Consider the following 19,391-nt stretch of genomic DNA (forward strand, 5'->3'; position numbering starts at 1 on the left):
AGAGCAGTATCTCCTGGAAGGTGAATTGTTTATGATCTGTGGTCCTCTGTCTGAAGCCACACACACTCATTGCTGTAGGACTGTCTCCTCTCGTGAGTTGTCCTTTGTCATACTGTATAGCTGCTACTTTCCAGTGTCTCACAGAAGCTAGAGGCCTTAAACATGAAGATGGTTTCTTAGTTCATTTCATCATTCTATTCCAGAAATAGTTTTTGACCTGAACCAGACTGTATAGTCCTAGGAAAAAAGATGACTCAGCAGCCCTTCCCAGCAAAGATTATGGAGTCATCAATTTCACTGTGGGAAATGTTTCTCAATAACCAGCTCCCCCGCCCCCCCTCAGCCTTCTCCTTTCTTTTTTTGCTAGACAAAGGAGAGATCATTTGAAATTTATCCATGCTCTTATTTACTAATTCAACAAGCATTCATTGGGCACCTTCTCTGTGTCTAGGCTCTAAGTTTGTGCTAGATGTGAAACATGACACCTATCCCTAAGTGGTTCATGGTCAAGCCTGGGACACTCTGAGATAATAGGATGTAAAATTTTGTATAAATATTTTCTGTCAATTCATCTAGTTAATGCTTACTGAATACTTACTGCACCTTAGCATACCCACCAGTAGACAATAAAACAGTTGCAGTTGTTCTTAACTTGCTGAGATGGGAACCAGAGTGAGGACCGAGGTCCTTGAGACAGACAATGCAGAACAATGAGATGATGGAACTGAGGCTGGGAAGGGATTTTGTCAAATGGGGTTGATGGGAAAAGGGTTGAAATTTGGAATGGAGCAGCATGGACAAAGGCAGAGACTTCTCTGAAGAAACGTGACTAGATCACTATGAGTAGAATATAGGCTAGGAGTAGTATAAACGAAGCCATCTGAAATGAGAGTGGATGGTGCAGCTAGGGTCTGTGTTTCTCTTGTGCTCATTTGCTCATCTCAGAGGATTCCATGTAATTAAGTAGACAATGGAATGTAAGATTCTTTGTTGAAAATGATGCTTAAAGTAATACCCTTGATTTGATTATCACACATAACATGCATGCTTTGAAAAGCCATATTGTGGGGCCAGCAAGTGGCATGGTGGTTAAGGTGCTGGACTCCCACATGGCCTTCCGCGGTTCGAGTCCTGGACCTGGCAGCTTGAAACTCATACCGGGTAGGTGTGTGTACATGCACAAAATTACAGGAGGAGAATGGAGGAGAAGACTATTCTCCCTGGGAAGTGATTTCTCACTTTTCCTCTTAATGTCTATTTTTGGAGAGTGCATGCATCCTATGGAAAACAAAACAAAACAAAACAAAACAAAACAAACAAACAAAAAACTTAAATAAAAAGAGAAAGAAAAATAAAAACCATATTGTATGCCATGAAGATTTATGATAATTAAATATAAATAATGAAATAAGATATAAAATAAATAGACAGTGGAAGACAATGGATAGGTTTTGAGCAGGTAAGTAACATGAATACTAGGATTTGGGGTCAGAAAGGACTTCAGAAATTAACAGAAACTAACACTTTATTTTTGGTAGGTGAAGAAACTAAGATCAACAGAGTTCCATTAAATCCCATCCTATGATTATACAACTTGTTGATGTGGTGCCCTTTCAGAAGAGCCGGACTGCTTTTCTGGTGTGTTAGCCACAGATCAGAGGGCCAGAGTGGTTCTAGTGAGAAGCAGGGGCACCTGTCTGTAGAAACTACAGGAGTGGCCTCCGTGGATGATGGAGTCTTAGAAAGGATGTGGCAAAGATACACCTACACTGGATTTTGAATCTGGGAGATTATAAATGGTTATGTTAATGAAAGTAAGGAAATCAGAGGAGAAACTGATTGGGACGATTTGTGGTAGGTGGAGGGGTAAAGGGCTTAACCAAACACTGCAAGCATACAAGCCTTTGACTTCTAGACTTTCGAAGGATCACCAGTGGAATATACTCATCTGAGTGCACGCAGAGGAGAGCTTCACTTTCTCAGTATTATTTCTATTTTCACATGTTTGTAGGAATGTAGAAAATAAAGGCTTTAAATCCAGAGCCCCAGTGATGATATTTAGATCAGAACTTTATATGACTTCTCTAAGAGCTTACTGAGTCTTTGCAGTCCTCCATTCTGTTGCTTTTGTTGGAAACCAGTAGACACCAAGTCTCATCCTTAGTAGCAGATCTCCAGAAAATTTTATTTGAAATTGAATATGACTTTGAAATTATTCAGCCTGTTTTCTAACCTCTGTCTACAAACACATATTTTCATGTACCACTTTTTGGATATAAAGATTAGAACTGAAGGACCTCATTAGGTTTTCCCTAGAACTGCTATGGAATATCAGCTCTGTTGACATAAAATGAATTTACTCTGAAAAGTGGTAATTCAGATGCAGGTCCTTTCCTCTTTCTTATTACTCTTAAGGTTCATTATCACAACATTCTAAGACCACTATATCCTGTGGCTTGAGCCCTAGAGTATTGGACCAGATCTCATCCTGTCCCATATTTGGTGACAGCAAAATTAGCTAATGTCTCTCCAGCCACCTCTCTTCTCCAGGGAAGTCTGAAAGCATGGCAGTGGATGTTCATTGGCTGCCAAAATGTCATTTATTGGTTAGGAGATCTGTCTTTAAAGAACAGACTCTCATATTTACTGCATAACTGAAAAGAATTAATGTGTAGCTGTAAGACTGAAGTATCAGTGATTTGAAGAATGGCATGCCTCTGCTTAGATCGATAGCACATTTGGCATTTATTATCATGTTTCTATCATTTGCCCTCCAGCTGGTTTTCCTGCTTCCTTCTCTGCTTATCAAAATCCTATTCAACCTTAAGGCAGGTATAATAGTCACATCATTGAAAATTCCCCTTTTTCTTTTAGTTAAAATCACCTACTCTCCTATACTTCCTATAGCACTTTATAATTACTTTAAAACTTTTTTTCTTTGGAAGATTTCGCCATAGACAGCGTGTGCTTGCTGGAGAGACACACACACACAGAGAAGAAAAGCGAGAATCACCCATGGACGGATAGCCATGCCACAATTCCTTCTTTGGATTTTGTGCACGTGCACTCACACACTTGATGTGATTTTCAAGCCTCCAGGTCTGGGACTTGAACTGTGGTCGACCATGTGGGAGTTTAATGCCTTAACCACCATACCTGCTGGCCCCTATTTTAAAACTTGTTATTATGAGAAATTTTAAGCATCCATGAAAATAGAGATTATATTTACTAAAATTCCATCACCTATTTTTTTTTTTTGCCGTAGTTGCTTCATATTTTGTTAAACCATTTAAAAACAAATACCAGACGTCATGATATTAATGCCTAAATATGTGTTAGCTCCTCTAAAAAATAAGGACATCTTCCTACACTTCTTAATGTTTTAAAATAGTTTATATGCAAATTTCCACAAGTGATCCACAACCAGCATTTTAGTAATTATCCTCACCATATTCTTCCGTTACATTTAATTGCTTGCCTTTTTTTCCTGCTAGACTGAGAACTCCTTGAGAGCAAGTACACTGTCTCAAGTATTTTTCTATCCTATCCTTCCTTTAATGCCTAGTGAGACTCACATGTAATAAATACCCAATTCACAGTAGCTGAACTGACCAACTTGAATGTAGACATAGTACTGATTTCTTATTGATACTCTATAGTACATCTTTCTTTAAACTTTACTTAGCTCATTTAAAAATGGTATAGTTATGATACCCAGGATACAAGTAGACACCTAATAAAGGAAGTGAGTTTTAAAACCCATGTGAAATACAACTGTAAAAAGAAGAGCTCCCAAACATCATGCCCCAGGGATCAGAAGAATGATTGTGCTGTGTCATAATAGGGTAGACCTGGCACTGCCTGGCTCACTCTATATGGTGCCATGTTTCATTTAAAAAAATAATTGTTTAATTTTACTTATTATTATTTTAGTTTTAATTAATTTAATTAAATAAATTTAATTAATTTGCCATAGGGCATTTGCGTTCACCAGAGAGTGATAGAGAGAGGGAGAGAAAGTATGAAAATAAGCAAGTTGCCAGGTCTGGGACTTGAACTGAGGTTGACCATGTCAGAACCCAGTGCCTTGAATATCATACCACCTGATGGCCCCCCCATCTTTCCTTTTTTTTTTTTTTTAAGTGTATTTAGGTTTCTTTGAGGAGGAGTGCTCTAACTGGTGCAGTGCATCACAAAGTGGATATAGTACAGAGTGGGAGTTTCTGGCTGGAGGCCACAAAGCTCTCCAAAGTTGTGAAGCATTTCTCAATCAACTTTTATAAAAATGTTCAGAATATGTTACATTACAGAGACAAGTTTATTTTTGTAGTTCACAGACTATATTTTCAGAGTCTTCACTGACCAGTTTTAGATGGGTTTCTTTTGAAAGCAGAAGTTATAATGGCAGTATTACCAACTTTCACTGTGGATAGGGAACAATGGGATGATTAGCTAGACTATTGCTTAGTGATTTCACAGTTTCTCATGCTCCGTTTCTATGTGCTCTAAGGATGTGTGACTGCTGTGACCTTTTGATCACGCTTTCTTCTTGCGCCCTGAATGTATTGCAACAAAAGTCATATTCAGCCAAGCACACTCAACTTTTGGAAAGAAATCTTTTTGGACAACTACTTTTTTCTTTTTCATTTAAAATTCATCTCAGATCATGATTTCCCCTGAATGACTGCTGCCACATTGTTGTGATCTAAATAAGCTAGTTTGCAGTGGGATAGAAAGGAACCCTGGACCAGCCATCAGGGAACTTGAGCTCTAGTTCTGCCACTAACTATGTGACAAGTCACTGGGCAAGTCACTGTCCCTTCCAGGGACTCAAGATCCACATCCATAATAGAAGTACATTGTTCTAAAAGTTAGAATCTACATGATTTCTGTTTCCTCTTTTATATCTCTGGTTCTACATGACTTTCAGGCCAGCAGATGGTTGAGGTGCTAGACTATCACATGGTCAATCACAGTTTGGCTGGACCTGGTGGCTTGCTTTCTCACTTTCTGTCTTTCTCTCTCTCTGGTGAGTGCACTTCTCTGTAGCCAACTTAAAAACATATAAATAAATAAAATGAAATAAATAATGCTTTTTAAAAAATTTAAAAAGATTATAGTGAGAAAAAAGTGGGGCTTTTCAGAAAGAAAGCGGTCTTTCACTTAAGTGAATGTTCTTCAACAAAATATCATAGGCAGTATGGATAAGGAAAGGGTTTGCCTCTAAGGAAAGGTTTTGTCCACTGGAATCACTACATTGCCACAAAAGAAGAGTTTTTAGAGAAAAGATAGTTTTGTAATATGATCATCTAGGCCAGACAGTTTTTCTTTCAGTCAAAGCATTTATCTAAAAGAGGAGACCATTCCTTCATGAACTGCATAAATATTTGTTGAGCACCTACTGTATGGCATGCCCTGAACTAAGTTATGAGAATACAGCAGTAAACAAGACACAGCACTCATTCTCATGGGACTTAACAGTCTTGCAGGAGACACAAATAAATACACAAGATAATTATAGATTGTGGTAACCACTGTAAAGGAAATAAGAGAGGGTGTGCTTGAGAGGATGGGAACCTACTTTGGTTATGGGAGGCAGGCAAAGCCTCTTTAGGAGGTGGTGCTCACCCTGAGGTTTAAGGAATAAGGAATGAAACACAAGAATCGGGGAGAGCATTTCAGGCATATGGAAAAGTCCTGGGTTAGGAAACTGAAGCAGAAGCAGTGTCAGAGGCCCAGAGACAGATGAAGGGTCTTCAGCTAGGATTGTGCCAGTAGAAATGGTGAGAACTGAAGAGACTTAGGATACAGTTCTGCAAAAGAAATGGAAGAATATGGTAATGGGTTGAATGTGACCAGTGAAGGATAAGGAGAAATCAAGGAAAATGTTCAGGTTTTTGGTTTAAGCAACCAAATGGTTAGTGACATTTATTAAGGAGGTATATGGGTGTTTTTGGACGGGAGAATCAAGATTTCTGTCTTGCATATATGCATTTAAGAGATCTTGGAGACATCTCAGGGGAGATATCAAACAGGCAGTGGGACATGCAAACCTGGATCTCAGGTCAAAGGTCAGAGCTCAACCCAGAAATAAGGGAGTGTGAATTGGTGATATTTAATGCTTGGGGCTGAGGTAATCTCGGACAGCGTTTCTTAACCCTGACTTGACTTTGGAATGTGTGGTGAGCTTTAAAAAAAATAGCTTTTTCTGAGGACCCAGTCCCATAAATTCTGATTTAATTGATCTGACAAAGCGGCCTGGACATCACCTCAGGGGAACAGCACCTCCTAAAGAGGCTCCCTCGGGGATTTTCCTATTCAGCCAGGGTAGAAGGACCATTGTTCTAGGGAGAACAAGCAGCTAGAACAGAGGATCAGGACTGAATCTTTATAGAGTCTCAAATGCAGCAGACTTTTCCATTCTTTCTATCTTCTTCCTGCCTGAGAGATCTATTCTTTGGTTCTTTGGATAAAGCTTAGTCCTCCCTGGACCACGGCAGAGCGCCCTGTTCTTGATTTAAGTCAGTATGTCTTGTCTCTCATGTTCTTGATTTTTGAACGGATTGCTTGAGTGCTGAGGATGTAAGCATGTCTTCTTTCAGCCCATCATTGGAGTGTTAGCCTGATGTGGTCTAGCGGTAGCAGGTATTTGTCATGGTTGAAAGATGATGAGTTTGTTTGGCTTTTGATCTCCATTGTACTGTAAGAATTTTGTGGTTGTGGTGGTAGCTATGAAGGAGCAAATAGCTACAAGGAAAAATGTATATGCTTTTGTGTATATGCATCCAAAGATGTTCTAGGGTGTCTGTAGATTCTCAATAGCTCCTTTTGAAGATAATTTCCAAAAGCTCATTTAGGCTTTTAGATTTCACCTGCTTTTAAATTTGTCATACTTACCAATATTAGATCAAGTCCTTTATTCTTGCCTACAACCTTCTATTACTCTTTAAAGCACTAAGCTAGTGGAAAATAAAGAATATACTCACACATCTACACACTGAGCTCACATCTCACGAAGTCTTCACGAAGACCTAATGAAAAAACCATAGAAAGCAGAGGCAAAGCTTATTAAATTTTCTTGTGACCCATGACCCACATAAAGTCCCAGTGTATAAAGGAACTATGAAAGATCATGTAGCCCTCCTCTTAGCCCTCGGGGAATCCTGCCATTCCCAAAATATGACCTATTAAAAAAATTACTCCCAAGGACAATTCTGTAAGCTTTCTTGTTAGTAGTTATAGCTATATCAATTCCACATCAGTACTTCTTATGTATGTGTAGGTGTGTGTGTTTGTGCGTGTGTGTAGCAGAATCCATGGACTGAACTATGACAAGTACTGTATAATCCCATAATTTAGATCTAGCAAGATGTATTGATGGAAGTTTGGTAAATTGGGCCACAGCCCTTTGTTTAGGATAATGGGTGAATTATTAACCTTGTAATCGAATCCTTGCCGCTGCTTCTGCATGTGTTGAAAACTGGCCTTGGCACCTCAGTGGGTGTAGGTAGTTCTTGGATGTCTCAGTCTGTATGATCTGGATATTTTCAGAACTACATAGCAGCAGGAGAGGAAGGAAAGAGAAAGCCAGAACGCCAACATTTATGGTGCCACATGATGAATGGAAAGCTCAGTCAACCTGAACTAGGACTATATCCTACTCTAGGGCCAAGCTACTCAGTATTGAGGAACACAAGCCAGCTTTCTATCTCTCCAGACCTTAGTCATCTCAACTATGAACACCTTCTTGCCAGAGTCTAGGAGCTGTTTTGGATCATCTCTAAGGGTCCTTTAGGGTCCTAAAATCTATTTGTAATCTGGATAAAAGCTTATAAATGGTGAGGTAAACAACCATTAACAATGAATTTCCCTAGTTTTTCTTTATCATTTTTCTCCTAGATCTGGTCCCTTTATTATATCAGATGCCCAAAACTTGCACTGGCAAGAAATAGGGTGGTGGGTGCATTTCAGTTAATGGGCCTAGTTGGAACATGTTTGGCCGTGGAGACAGCTACACTCATATTACCAAGCCTTGGCTTTCTGTCTGTTTTCTTTGGGCTGGGTAGGCAGTGAAAAGGGAGACAGGAAAATACATTTTAGGGCAAATAAAATAAGGAATTTGTCTTATGAAGACAGCTTATAGTTGGGAAATTCTAATATTCAACTTAACCCTGTCATGATATATTTCTCTTGTCCTGTGTTAAGTAGAAGATGAGGTATTGCACTACCTATAGAATAGTGAAGAACTCCTAATCTTGACAGTTTTTAATAATCCTCCTCAAAGGTTTTTTTTTTCCTTTTATGAATAATAATCCCCATTCCCTTAGTTTTCCTTCAAAGGGAAAATTCTTAATCCAGTCATCATCTTAATGGTTCTTGTTTGAATCAGCTTCAGTCACTTAATATTTATATTAAAATGATGGTGCACAAAGGCCTCACAGTGTAGAATATGGAGAAAGGAATCCACAGTTTCTATCTTTTTCTGTATCAGGTATTGTACTTGTTGATGATGGCACCACTCTTGTCAATTTACTTTTAACTATGTTACATCCGGATTCAGATGTTTGTCTATTAAACTTGCACTGAGACGTAACTGTAGTCCTTTATTAAGAACTATATGATAATTTTTCAGGCCAGCCAGTAGAGTGATGATAAAAACAGCTGAATCTGACCTGGCCAACTTCGTGGTGTGAGTCCCAGACCCAGTAGCTTGAAAAACATGCCAGGCACACATACGCTGTGCCCCAAATCTTGAGAGGAGAATGAAAGAGAAGCGATTGCAGCATGGTTCCCCCCCTCCCCCCCGAGGGCGCTTTCTCACTTGCCCTGTTTCTATTTCTCTGTATTCTGGCAAGCACATGTGACCAGTAACAAATTTTTTTAAAAAAAGAAAGAAAGAAAGAAAGGAAGGAAGAAAAATATTTGATGATTTTTAAAAAGTCTTAGTATCTTGAGTATATCTTAATTTGCAAAGTTCTTAGATACCCAGAATTTCCTCAGGTTTTAAGTATGAATAAACTAGGAAAGAGAAAGTTTTTCATTGTTGCTGTTAATAGCAACTTTATTGTTCTCACTGGTGCAAAAAAAAAATCATGATAACTGTCATGCATTTCCCATAAAATTTATAATCATGAAGGTTATACATATTATAAATAGATCACAGATTTTCTATTTTATACTATTTAGGACTGAATAGTTTTGATGAATATGTCCAGAGGACAACAACAAAAAAAGGATGGTCACATTTACACATTTACTCAAAGAGTAGTAGATTTAAAATAAAGATAGGATTATTTCTGATTTAATATATTTTTATTATATACTTTCATGCTTTTGCATATAATAAAACATCCAAATTCCTCTTAAAAACTTGAGTACCCTTGCCTACTCTTCTGTTTATCTCTGTAAGGGATTCTAAGATTGAGTTTCAATTTTTCAGTAAGGGTCTCAGTAAGGGGATAGTTGTAATGTTAATAAAAAGGAAAGTCACTAGGGCATCATGGAAGTCTTTTAGCAATTATGTTTGCCTCTATTTCTGCCCAGCTGTGGGACAGTGTGTCTATCATGTATAGATACTGACCTTTCAGAGGAGGTTTCCTCCATCCTGAAACATGTAAACACACCCCAGGACAGAACACATTCACCCTTCCCGTCCTTTCACTGAGGGCTAGAGGAGACACCCTGAGAGGCCTTCCTCTTCATAAACTCGACTGCTAGGTGCCCTGGGATTCTCAGCTCTCCACTTACAGAATGGAGCTAGAAAAGCTTACCTTACTCCTAGAGGATGCTTATAAAGCAATTTCAAACAGAAAGCATTATATAGACACCTCATAAATATCAGTATTGATAATTCCTTGGCTTAAACCCCCAGTATGTATGTTCACATATCTATTTAGCATGGTCAATTGTTCAGCTAATTAATATGCTTTTATTTTATGATTTGCTGTTTCCAGGGCACAGACAGAAGCTTGATGACTCTAAACCTAGTTTGTTCTCTGACCGCCTCAGTGATTTAGGGCGCATTCCTCATCCCAGTATGAGAGTAGGTGTCCCGCCTCAGAACCCACGGCCCTCCCTGAACTCTGCACCAAGTCCTTTTAATCCACAAGGACAGAGTCAGATTACAGGTAAGACAGACTCATAGGTTTCACTTGCACAGACTCTGGCAGGCTGGGGGTGAGGGGCTAACAGATGAGATGTGTTCACTCCAAAACTCCTGGAGCTGTGAAATGGCTTGTTATTAAAAAAAATGAAGCCTTGAAAATACTGATTTCTTCTCTATTATTAAAAAAAAAAATCTGGTGTTCAGTAACTGCGGGATAAAATTTTGGGGGAAATATCTGTGAATGCTGTCCTCTACAGCAATGTCAGTCTTTACACTGGTGGAATGGTAATGCCTATGCTCTTTGGGTGGGAGAATGTATGTTTAAGTTTCTATATTGTATCCAGGTGGTGCAGGGGGTAACATCACACCCTCACTATTAGGAAATTAGTGTTACCATCTCAGATTTGGGCTTCAATTTCTTACATGTATAACTGTGTCGTTAAGTTTGCTTGAAAATTGCCCAGAGCTAACAGAAGCCTTGATTGGTAACTATAAGACAAGGTCAGTGAGTGACTCAGTGGGCAGAATCCTAATTTCTGATCCACATTTAGCTCTGGTTCCTTATGCAGTGTTTTACTTCATACATTCTAGTAAGCTGCTTTTACCTTTCTTCTTAACAATTAATATTAGCATTACATCACAGATTAATCACATTTAGTGCATTAAGTTTCCCAACTTTTTTTTTTCCTTCCCTACCCTACTTGGGCTATTATTTTATTAATAGGTCTAGTTTAATTGCTTTTAGGTCACTGTGACAAGAGAGTGTGTTAATCACATAGATCTTTAGTTTGCAGATCAAAAATACTGAGAGCTGAAAGGAACTCTATATATCATCTAGTTGTTGGTAGAGGTAGACTAGAACGGGGAAAAATGAGTCAAAACAAAAACATCCAAAAAATGCTCACAATGAATCATTTTTTAATGTTTAGATTTTGTCTATAATAGTTCGGCTTGAGTAGCTTAATGGCCTCCAAACATAATTATTTATCAACTAAATGACCTCTCTGACCTTCTCTCCTGCCCATATTATGTAAATGTATTTTTGGGTATTTACTTAGAGTAAGTTTCACTTTCTGTGGGTATGTATTCATTATCTTAGTCTGAATATACATGGGTTTGCATGAGTAATCATTAAAAATATATAATTATGAAAATAAAATATCTAAACACTGAAGAGAACCAGATATTTACACCATGGAAGAACATTAGGGAGCTCTGTGAAGAATATACTGGCCATATTTTAGCCTATATAAAACTAAACATTGATATGTGGGAATCAACCATTAATATATTCACTGGACATGTGTCCTTGAAAATACAAGAGTCAAATTCACACTAACTTGTGTGCTGTTGCATGTGAAATAGTAGACTTCAGATCTTTGATTAAGGCTTATAGTAGTTGTCCTTCTAGCTTTATAGTCATACTTAGACCTGTGTGTATGTGTGTGTGGGTGTGTAGATGTATGTGTGTTTGTATAAGCATACACACACGTATTGTCATCATAAATTCCTTATAAATCATATATAAACACTACATATACACACACCTATGTAAATATATGTCCAAGGATTTGGTAACCACTGGATCCACTGGGTTCTTTAAATGTTTGATTTCTGCATTCTAATCTTCTGTGTGCTAATTATGTTATGTTAATGACTGACGCTTTTAAAATGGCCTTTGGAATCTGCATGTTAGATTCACTTAAGAAGACTCTTTCCTCTCAATGTCCTTAAATTTGTCCTTAAATCTAAAGATGAGATCATAAAATAGAATCAGAACATTTTAGAACCTAAAGGTTCCTTACATATTAAACCAAAGGCTGAAAAAATTGTGAAGATTTTCATTTTAGCAGCATCTCTGTCCACCAGATGTTGAGTGCAGGGAGTGAGGCTTTGAGAATATGTAGGGTACTTTGAGGGCGGAAGAACTTCTGAGCAAATCAGGAATGTAGCTGCCTTCACAAACCTGGCTCTGCTTGTCAGCTTCTCTTCACTCTTGCTGTTGGAAGGCTCTGAAAAACTAAGCTTCTTGTTTGCAGTTGCACAGAAAGTTAGTGAAATGACAGTGAACACATTCACTGGATAAATTCCTAAAAATTAAAATATAAAACAAGTTTATTTCTAGGTTCTGATAGCTTCTTGGAATTTTTATATCATAAGAGTATTAGCTCTTCATTTTGGGATTACATTTGATCAGGAAAGTCATGATGTATTTTTCTGTGTTTTTTGATGCAAAAATGCACTATGACTTTCCCAGCATCTCAATAGTACTGACAGAATTGATTTCACAGATTGATCTTCTCCTCTTTGTCCTTCTTACTTTTTCCTCTCCTCTTTCCTCCTCCTTGTGGAGAGAAGGTATTGAACCCACCAACTTTCCTCAGACTTCCTGAATTTGTTGATGGACGTACACACACATGCCACCCTGGCCATTCTTGACCAAGTGAACCTTCTTTAAATACTTCTATATTGTTATTGAGATATAATGACTGCTTATCACCACAGATGTGCAGAGTTCTTCTGTGACCCAAATTATTAGGGGAAAAAAAACCAAGAATATCCAGAGCAGTGGCAATAAGTAGATTTAATTTTTAAATTCTCAGATTAATTTTATTATTTATTTAATAAGGATGATTTAGAGCATATTACATAGAGAGTTGAGTCTTAGGTAATATGTGGAGAGAAGAAAAGTGCCATCCTTGAGTTGAAGTCTACATGGACAGATAGTTATCCTTCTCAGCCCTGACATAGCACATCCTGTGTCCAGACTATAATGTCATTGTTATTTGAATACATGTTCTCTCTGTACTCCTTTACTTAGGTTACTTGTTGTATGGTTGTATTTACTGACAGTTCTACCCATCCTTCAACCTCACTATGTTTTCTTCAGGAACAAGTCCTGGAACCTTTATCCAAAGGCTATCTATTCATTCCCTAAGCTTAGTTGAAATTACCTTATTAATAGCTCCTGTATATTTGCCTTTTCTATCCTGCTAAATTGTGAATTCTTTGAGAGATTTATTTTATTACAGGGATTTATTTTCCTTGGTGCCTAACACAGTGATTGTGTCTCATTAAATGTCGAATTAATGAAAGTTCAGATGGTAAGACAGTTTATTAAGAGCTAAGATATCAGGTCTTTCTTATTAGCATTAACTATTTTAATTTCCTATCCCATTGTTCCATGCTAATGAATAATAACAGCATAAATTGCATTTCAATACAACGCTTAGTAGTTAAATGATTTGGTTTTACTCCAGTGTAAGAGCTACATAATTACTTAGTTAAATTGAACCTCACCTCTGTTGGGTTTTGTAACTTCTTTGCAGTGTGTCACATCTGCATTTTAGTTCATATAATCTCCTGGACAAAGTTGTTTGTAACTGGAAGGGTCTAGTTATCTCTTATTGGCTAGACATTCTTAAAAGCTCAAGCTCTTAGCCCCAAACTGTAGATAATGATCATGGTTGTATAGTTGCCACTAGTTTTCCCACTTGCCAAAATAAAAGGCAGAAGACTTTCTCAGGTTCCCAGAAGAGTGAAATGAAACTAGAAATCAGAAATTGAGGGAAGTCATACATGTTTAGTGTTCCATAATTGGCTTTTTTGAATGTCATTTGCCATTCTTAGGGCCAAAGGTTCTAGCCTGTGGTGGGCTGCATTCTTTGCAGTACACACTGGTTGGGGGGTCACTCTATTGACGACGACGTCTTTCGTGGCTGAGGCTCTGCCTGAGGGCCTAGGGCCTCCCCACAGCTTCCTGAGGAAGTAGCTTCTTCTATATCTCTTTTTATCATTCAGACATCTCCTGCTTGTCTCTGAGTGCCAGGAAACACCTAGTCTGTCATAAATGCCCACTTTAGATTCAGAATGTGGTGATATCAGTAAAGTAAGGATACTATATTAGGAGGTATTTCTCAAGATATCCATTCCCTTAATGGGTTGGCTACACCTGAAAAAAAATTATGCTGCTTCAGGCCCTTGGGTTTGGTGGACTGGTATATTCATCTAGCTTTTCAGATGGGGCATATGCTGCTATTCTGTTATTTATTCATTGAATTTTCATTTATTTATTTTAAAGTTTATTTATTTCTGGAGAGAGAGGGAGAAAAACAAGTATCTGACAAGAGTTTCACACCCCGATCCTCCCTTCAACCTTCCTTTCCAGGCAACCAGAATCACAGGAACTCAGTGTGTACAGGTCAACCTGGGAATTGAACCCCAAAATTCCATATGGCTTCCAACATTGCAGATTGGCATGTCCCACAGATGAACTATTGTGATAGGAACCCCGAATATTTAAGTGCTTATTTAATCTACCAGGCCTTAATGTAAGTGAACAAAATAGCCATAGTTTCAGCTCATAAGGAGCTTACATTTTCGTGACAAATAGTCTATAAGTGGGCAAATAAAAATGCATGAAAGATAATTTCAAATCATAAGTGTTGAGAAAATGAAGTAAAGTATTTGATAGAGAACAGCTTAGAGAGTGAAAAAGCGAATTTTGATTGTAAAGTTGAGAAAGAGTTCTTTGAAGAGCTTTGAAGATCTGTGAGGAACATTTCTGGCAGTGAGAAACTCACACAAAGGGAATGATACAGAAGGATAGGCAGGGGCTAGATTAAAGACAATCTTGAAGACCTTGAACTTGGATTTCATTCTTATTGCAATGGGGTGCTTTTGAAAGATGAGAAGGCAGGGGATGACATTATCTAATCTACATGTTTTAGAAAAATCTCTTTAGACATTGTGTGGAGAATGGATCATAAAGGGGGCAGCGATAGAAGTAGGGGTATCATTCAGGAAGCTACTGCAATAGCCCAAGAGACTTGGGGTAGTACCAGTGGAGGTTGGAAGGATGCCAGAGGATTCTGAATAATTTTTATTTTATTTTATTTTATTTTATTTATTTTTTTAAGAGAGCCCACAGTTTTTGCTGATGGTGAGAGGATTATGGCTGTCCAGAGTTTTTTGCCTGGGCAATTGGAGTATGGTAATGCCTCTTACATGGGAAGACTCCGTGAAGATGTGGCTGGGGCTGGGACAGAGTGGGGAACCCAGAGAAGATGTCATGTGGAGGAAAAAAGAGGATACTAAGGAAAAGGCCATTGACATTCTCACTCCTACAGTGGCCCATACAATTTCCCTTTCGACTGCCCCAGGGGCTTTCCCTCCCATGGCTCTTCCTAGCTTGTATGATTCCCCTTTGTGATTTCCTTTCTCCTTTAAGTTTTTGATTCTTAGTTGTTTTCTTAAGTTTCAATGAAGGTTGATTTTCTTTTTATGCAAATACTGAAAGCAAGTACAGAGGACTTTTTTTTTTTCTTGGCTCAGAGCCCCATTTGTAGTGGCTTTTCACCGAGGAGGAGTTTCTTGACACTTGTACATACGCTGCTAGATAGGCTCCCATGTTATATATAGTGACTCCCTCCTTTGTAATATCAAGTAATTTATTTAAACTGTTTATTTTCATTGCTAAGTTAATATGTTATTGTATTTCATACTCTTCTCTACCTGGACACCCTTCCTCGTATTTTTTTCCAAACACATTTCTGTTCTTTCTGCGGATCTCAGACTAAATGCCGCCACCTCTGTCAGGCCTCTTCCAACCTGTCTAAACTGAGTTAGGCTCCCGTACCACCTTGTACAGCCCTAGATTATATCAGATCCACTGTGGTAACGATGACTTGTTTATGTGTCTGTCTTCTTCATTAGAGTTGAAAATTTTCAAAGTTTGGGACCATGTTTTACTCATCCTTCTTCCCATTATCATACGGAGGGCCTCTTTGGTGGATTTTGGTTTGGTGATGACGGGATAAATAGGTCATTGACTTTTTCAGGAAGCATGACCCATTGTCATCCTGGCCCTAATATTTCTCTAGTACCTATTTGAATTATTACTGGCTACCACTTTTTAAAAGTTCGCTTATTTATTTTTAACATGAGAGAGAGAGAGACAAAGAGATAGACAAGTACTCCTAACAGGGTCCTCTTGCTGTAATCCAACCCTTTGTCCTTAGCGAGGCTAGATAATGATCATGGGTAGAGGGAGACCTGGGGACACAAACCTGGGACCTTCCCATGTGAGTCCAGTTGTGTTACTGTTGTGTTTTCTGATCCTCAGTCTCACGTATATTTTTAATTTGAAAGATTATTGCTATAGAACTTCTATGAACTTGCCAGAGAGACAGTTAGTGAGAAATCACGCCCCCCCCCCCCAGGGGAGATGGCCACCCCACAATCCCTTCTCCTTCATTCTTCTCTCGGGATCTTGGGTATGCACGCACACATGCCTGGTGTGAGTTTAAGCCACTGGGTCTAGGACTCAAACCACGTTGACTACATGGGAATCCAGTGATGTAGCTATTATGCCAACTGCTGGTCCCCATTTTTTTTTTTTTTTTTAAGATAGGGTTTGTCATGTTGCAGTCCTCTTTCCTCAGACTTCTGAGTGGCTGTACTGTAAGGTGTGCACTATTTTGCCCAGCTCTTTTCTTACACAGAGTCGCATATTGCCCAGGCAAGCCTTGAGCTCATGATCATTCTCTCTTAGCTTCTCCGAGTTGCTGGAATTATAGGCACATGCCACCACCCCTAGCCTTCAGGTTGGACCAGAAATTGAACTGAGGCCTCCCCTGTGGTCCAGGTCTACAGAGCACAGCCTCTTAGCAGGGTGCACCACCATGACTGGGCCAGCCTCCATTTACTAAATGCTTATCATATGTCAGGCATTGTTCTAATGAGGTTAACTCATACTCTTCTCACAAGCGCTTCATGAGAGAGAGAGATGACATTGTTATAGAAACTGAGGGTCAGAAAGGTGAAGTAATTCACCTAGGGTTCCACTTATAACCAGTAAGTGGTAAAAATGGGAATTAAAGGCAGGTTTATATAGCTCCAGGGACGTGTGCTTTTAAGCACTATGTACCCCGGGAAGACTGAAATACACTGTTTTTGCTATAGGGCGCGTGCGCTCACCAGACAGACAGAGAGAGATAGAGAGACAGAAAGCGAGAAATCACCCCCCAGGGGGGATGGCCACGCCGCAATGCCTTCTCCTTCATTCTCCTCTCGGGATTTTGGGCTCGTACGTACATGTGCCCGGCGTGAGTTTAAGCCACTGGGTCCGGGACTCAAACCATGGTCCACTATGTGGGAGTCCAGCGACATAGCCATTATGCTAACTGCTGGTCCCTGAAATACACTTTTTTTCAGTGACTCAGTTTCCTCCCATTTCTATAGCTTACAGTTTCATTTATGTAACTCTTTACCATTTAGAAACTTGTTTTACACAAGTTTTTATTAAAACCTAAAAACAATTCTGAAAATACTTTTTATAGATGGAAGAAATTGATTCTTGGAGAAATAACTTGCTGAAGGCCACTTTGGTTGTCATAGTTGACTGTTAACTGTGAGTTCCAGATTCTTATCCCCATTATGTTAGACATATTGCTGACATCCAAGTGACATGTGTCCTAAAGGACTATTATTTCTTCTCTCCATGGGATATTTAGAATTGTCAGAGACCATGTGTGTGTGTGTGTGTGTGTGTGTGTATTTTTTTTTAGAAACTTTTGCCTTAGGTCACGTATACTCACCAGAGAGAGAGAGAGAGAGAAAAAGAGAGAGAGAGAGAGAGAAATCACCCTCCAGAGGGGATGGTCATGCTGCAGCCCCTTCTCCATTCTCCTCTGGGATCTTGGACATACATGCACAGGTGCCTGGTGTGACTTTTCATACCATTGGGTCCAGGAATTGAACTGCAGTTGACCATGCGCGAGTCCAGTGATGTAACCAATATGCCATCTTCTGAACCTGAGACCATATTTTTATAAAACAGATAGGTTAGAAGTATCTGAATTATACTTTAAAACATGGTATAAACATTTTAATGATTAAATTACAATTATAGAAGGCACATATCCAAGGTAACATTTTAGGAATAGCTTGGAAAATGGTTTGCTACACATCTTGTGGAATGATAATAATCTTATCAGCAGTTACCTTGACTGAAGTGAAGTATTTTCCACTCAACTTCTGGCCAACTCTGAATGCCCTTGGCAAACAGCACTCCTTTAAAAAGTAAGAGGATATCAGCCAATTAAGCTAGTTGGGAGTAGGCCGTGTATATATTCGGCTGTTCTAGGCCTGATTCCACTGTGGCTGTCTTGAAACATTTATGAGTGTAGTAGTGTGTAATCTTTTCAGAAATAGGAAAGCATAGCTGAGTAGACTGGGTCTCAAATTACTTTTCTATTCAAATGCTGAGTGACCACATAGTTCTTTAATGTGAAACAACTTGGGAAGTGAAATGGATGTGGGGTGGCAGTGGCTCTGAGTGTGTGTGAGAATGAACCGCCAGGAGGAGGTTCAGGGACCGTTGATGAGCAGAAGAATGACTATTGGTACCATCTGTGTGGGCGTGAAGAGTTGAGTGATGCCTCAGGCTTCATGAGCGCCATGGTCCTACTCACCTGTAGACAACATTTGTCCTAAGAAACTGAAGTTGCCACGCTGACAGGCAGGTCCTTGGAAGTACTTCTCCTGTGGTGGTGCTGTTTTAATTTCTAAAGTTTCCAAGTCTTGCCTTTCCCCTTCTTTGGAGACCTTTTGGACAGGCTAGCTGGGTAAATTTGCTCCAGTCGTGCACGTGCAGAGCAGGGAATCTCTTTAGAGGAGGTTGATGGTCAAAATCCACAGTTTAAATGGGCACAGATCCTGCTTGTGAAGCCTGTTTCATGTTTGTTCAACTCTGGCATTTAAAAGCTGCCTTTTAGGGAACAGTAGGATTTGGGTTGTGTTAACTTCAAAGAATGAAGCTCTGTAGGACCCTGTGAAGGGCTGGGGGTGGTGGTGTCAACATATCTTGTGGCATAGCTTGTTAACAGCATCCACCAATTAGCTTCTTAAAGGTGCTCTGTTTGGAATTCTGTCCTGGAATTCCCTTATTAACTGAAGATGCTCGGGCTTTATTTTGTTTGTAGAGAAGTAGAGAGCAGTGAGGTTCTGAGAAAAATTTACTTATTGTTCTAAAACCTTGTCTTTGTAATTGTTTTCTATCTGAAAAGAGAAGATGAATGAATGGTTAATACTTGGTTGTGATAAAGAGTTCATCTACAAAATGCCTCACTTTGTTCTTTTTTCCCAAGACTGTTCCATTTTTGCTTGTCTGTAGAGGAAACTGATTTCATGCGCTCTCATTTTTTTTTGGATCTTGGGCACTCGCACGCAGGCACCCAGCTTAAGTTTTTTTTTTTTTTTTTTTTGAGAGATTTTCACTGTACGG

The 19,391-nt window shown here is 39.0% G+C and overlaps 1 protein-coding gene across 1 annotated transcript in view; it reads left to right on the plus strand.

Annotated features, from left to right (window-relative positions):
* Nucleotides 1–19,391, plus strand: part of RUNX2 (RUNX family transcription factor 2) — a 144,400-nt gene that overhangs the window by 71,180 nt on the left and 53,829 nt on the right. The window contains exon 6 of the mRNA XM_027772081.1: nt 9,954–10,127. Within this exon, the coding sequence (XP_027627882.1) occupies nt 9,954–10,127 (174 nt within the window). The remainder of the gene's footprint in view (nt 1–9,953; nt 10,128–19,391) is intronic.

The sequence above is a fragment of the Tupaia chinensis genome, unplaced genomic scaffold (assembly GCF_000334495.1).
Source record: "Tupaia chinensis unplaced genomic scaffold, TupChi_1.0 Scaffold000252_1, whole genome shotgun sequence".
Lineage (NCBI taxonomy): Eukaryota > Metazoa > Chordata > Mammalia > Scandentia > Tupaiidae > Tupaia > Tupaia belangeri.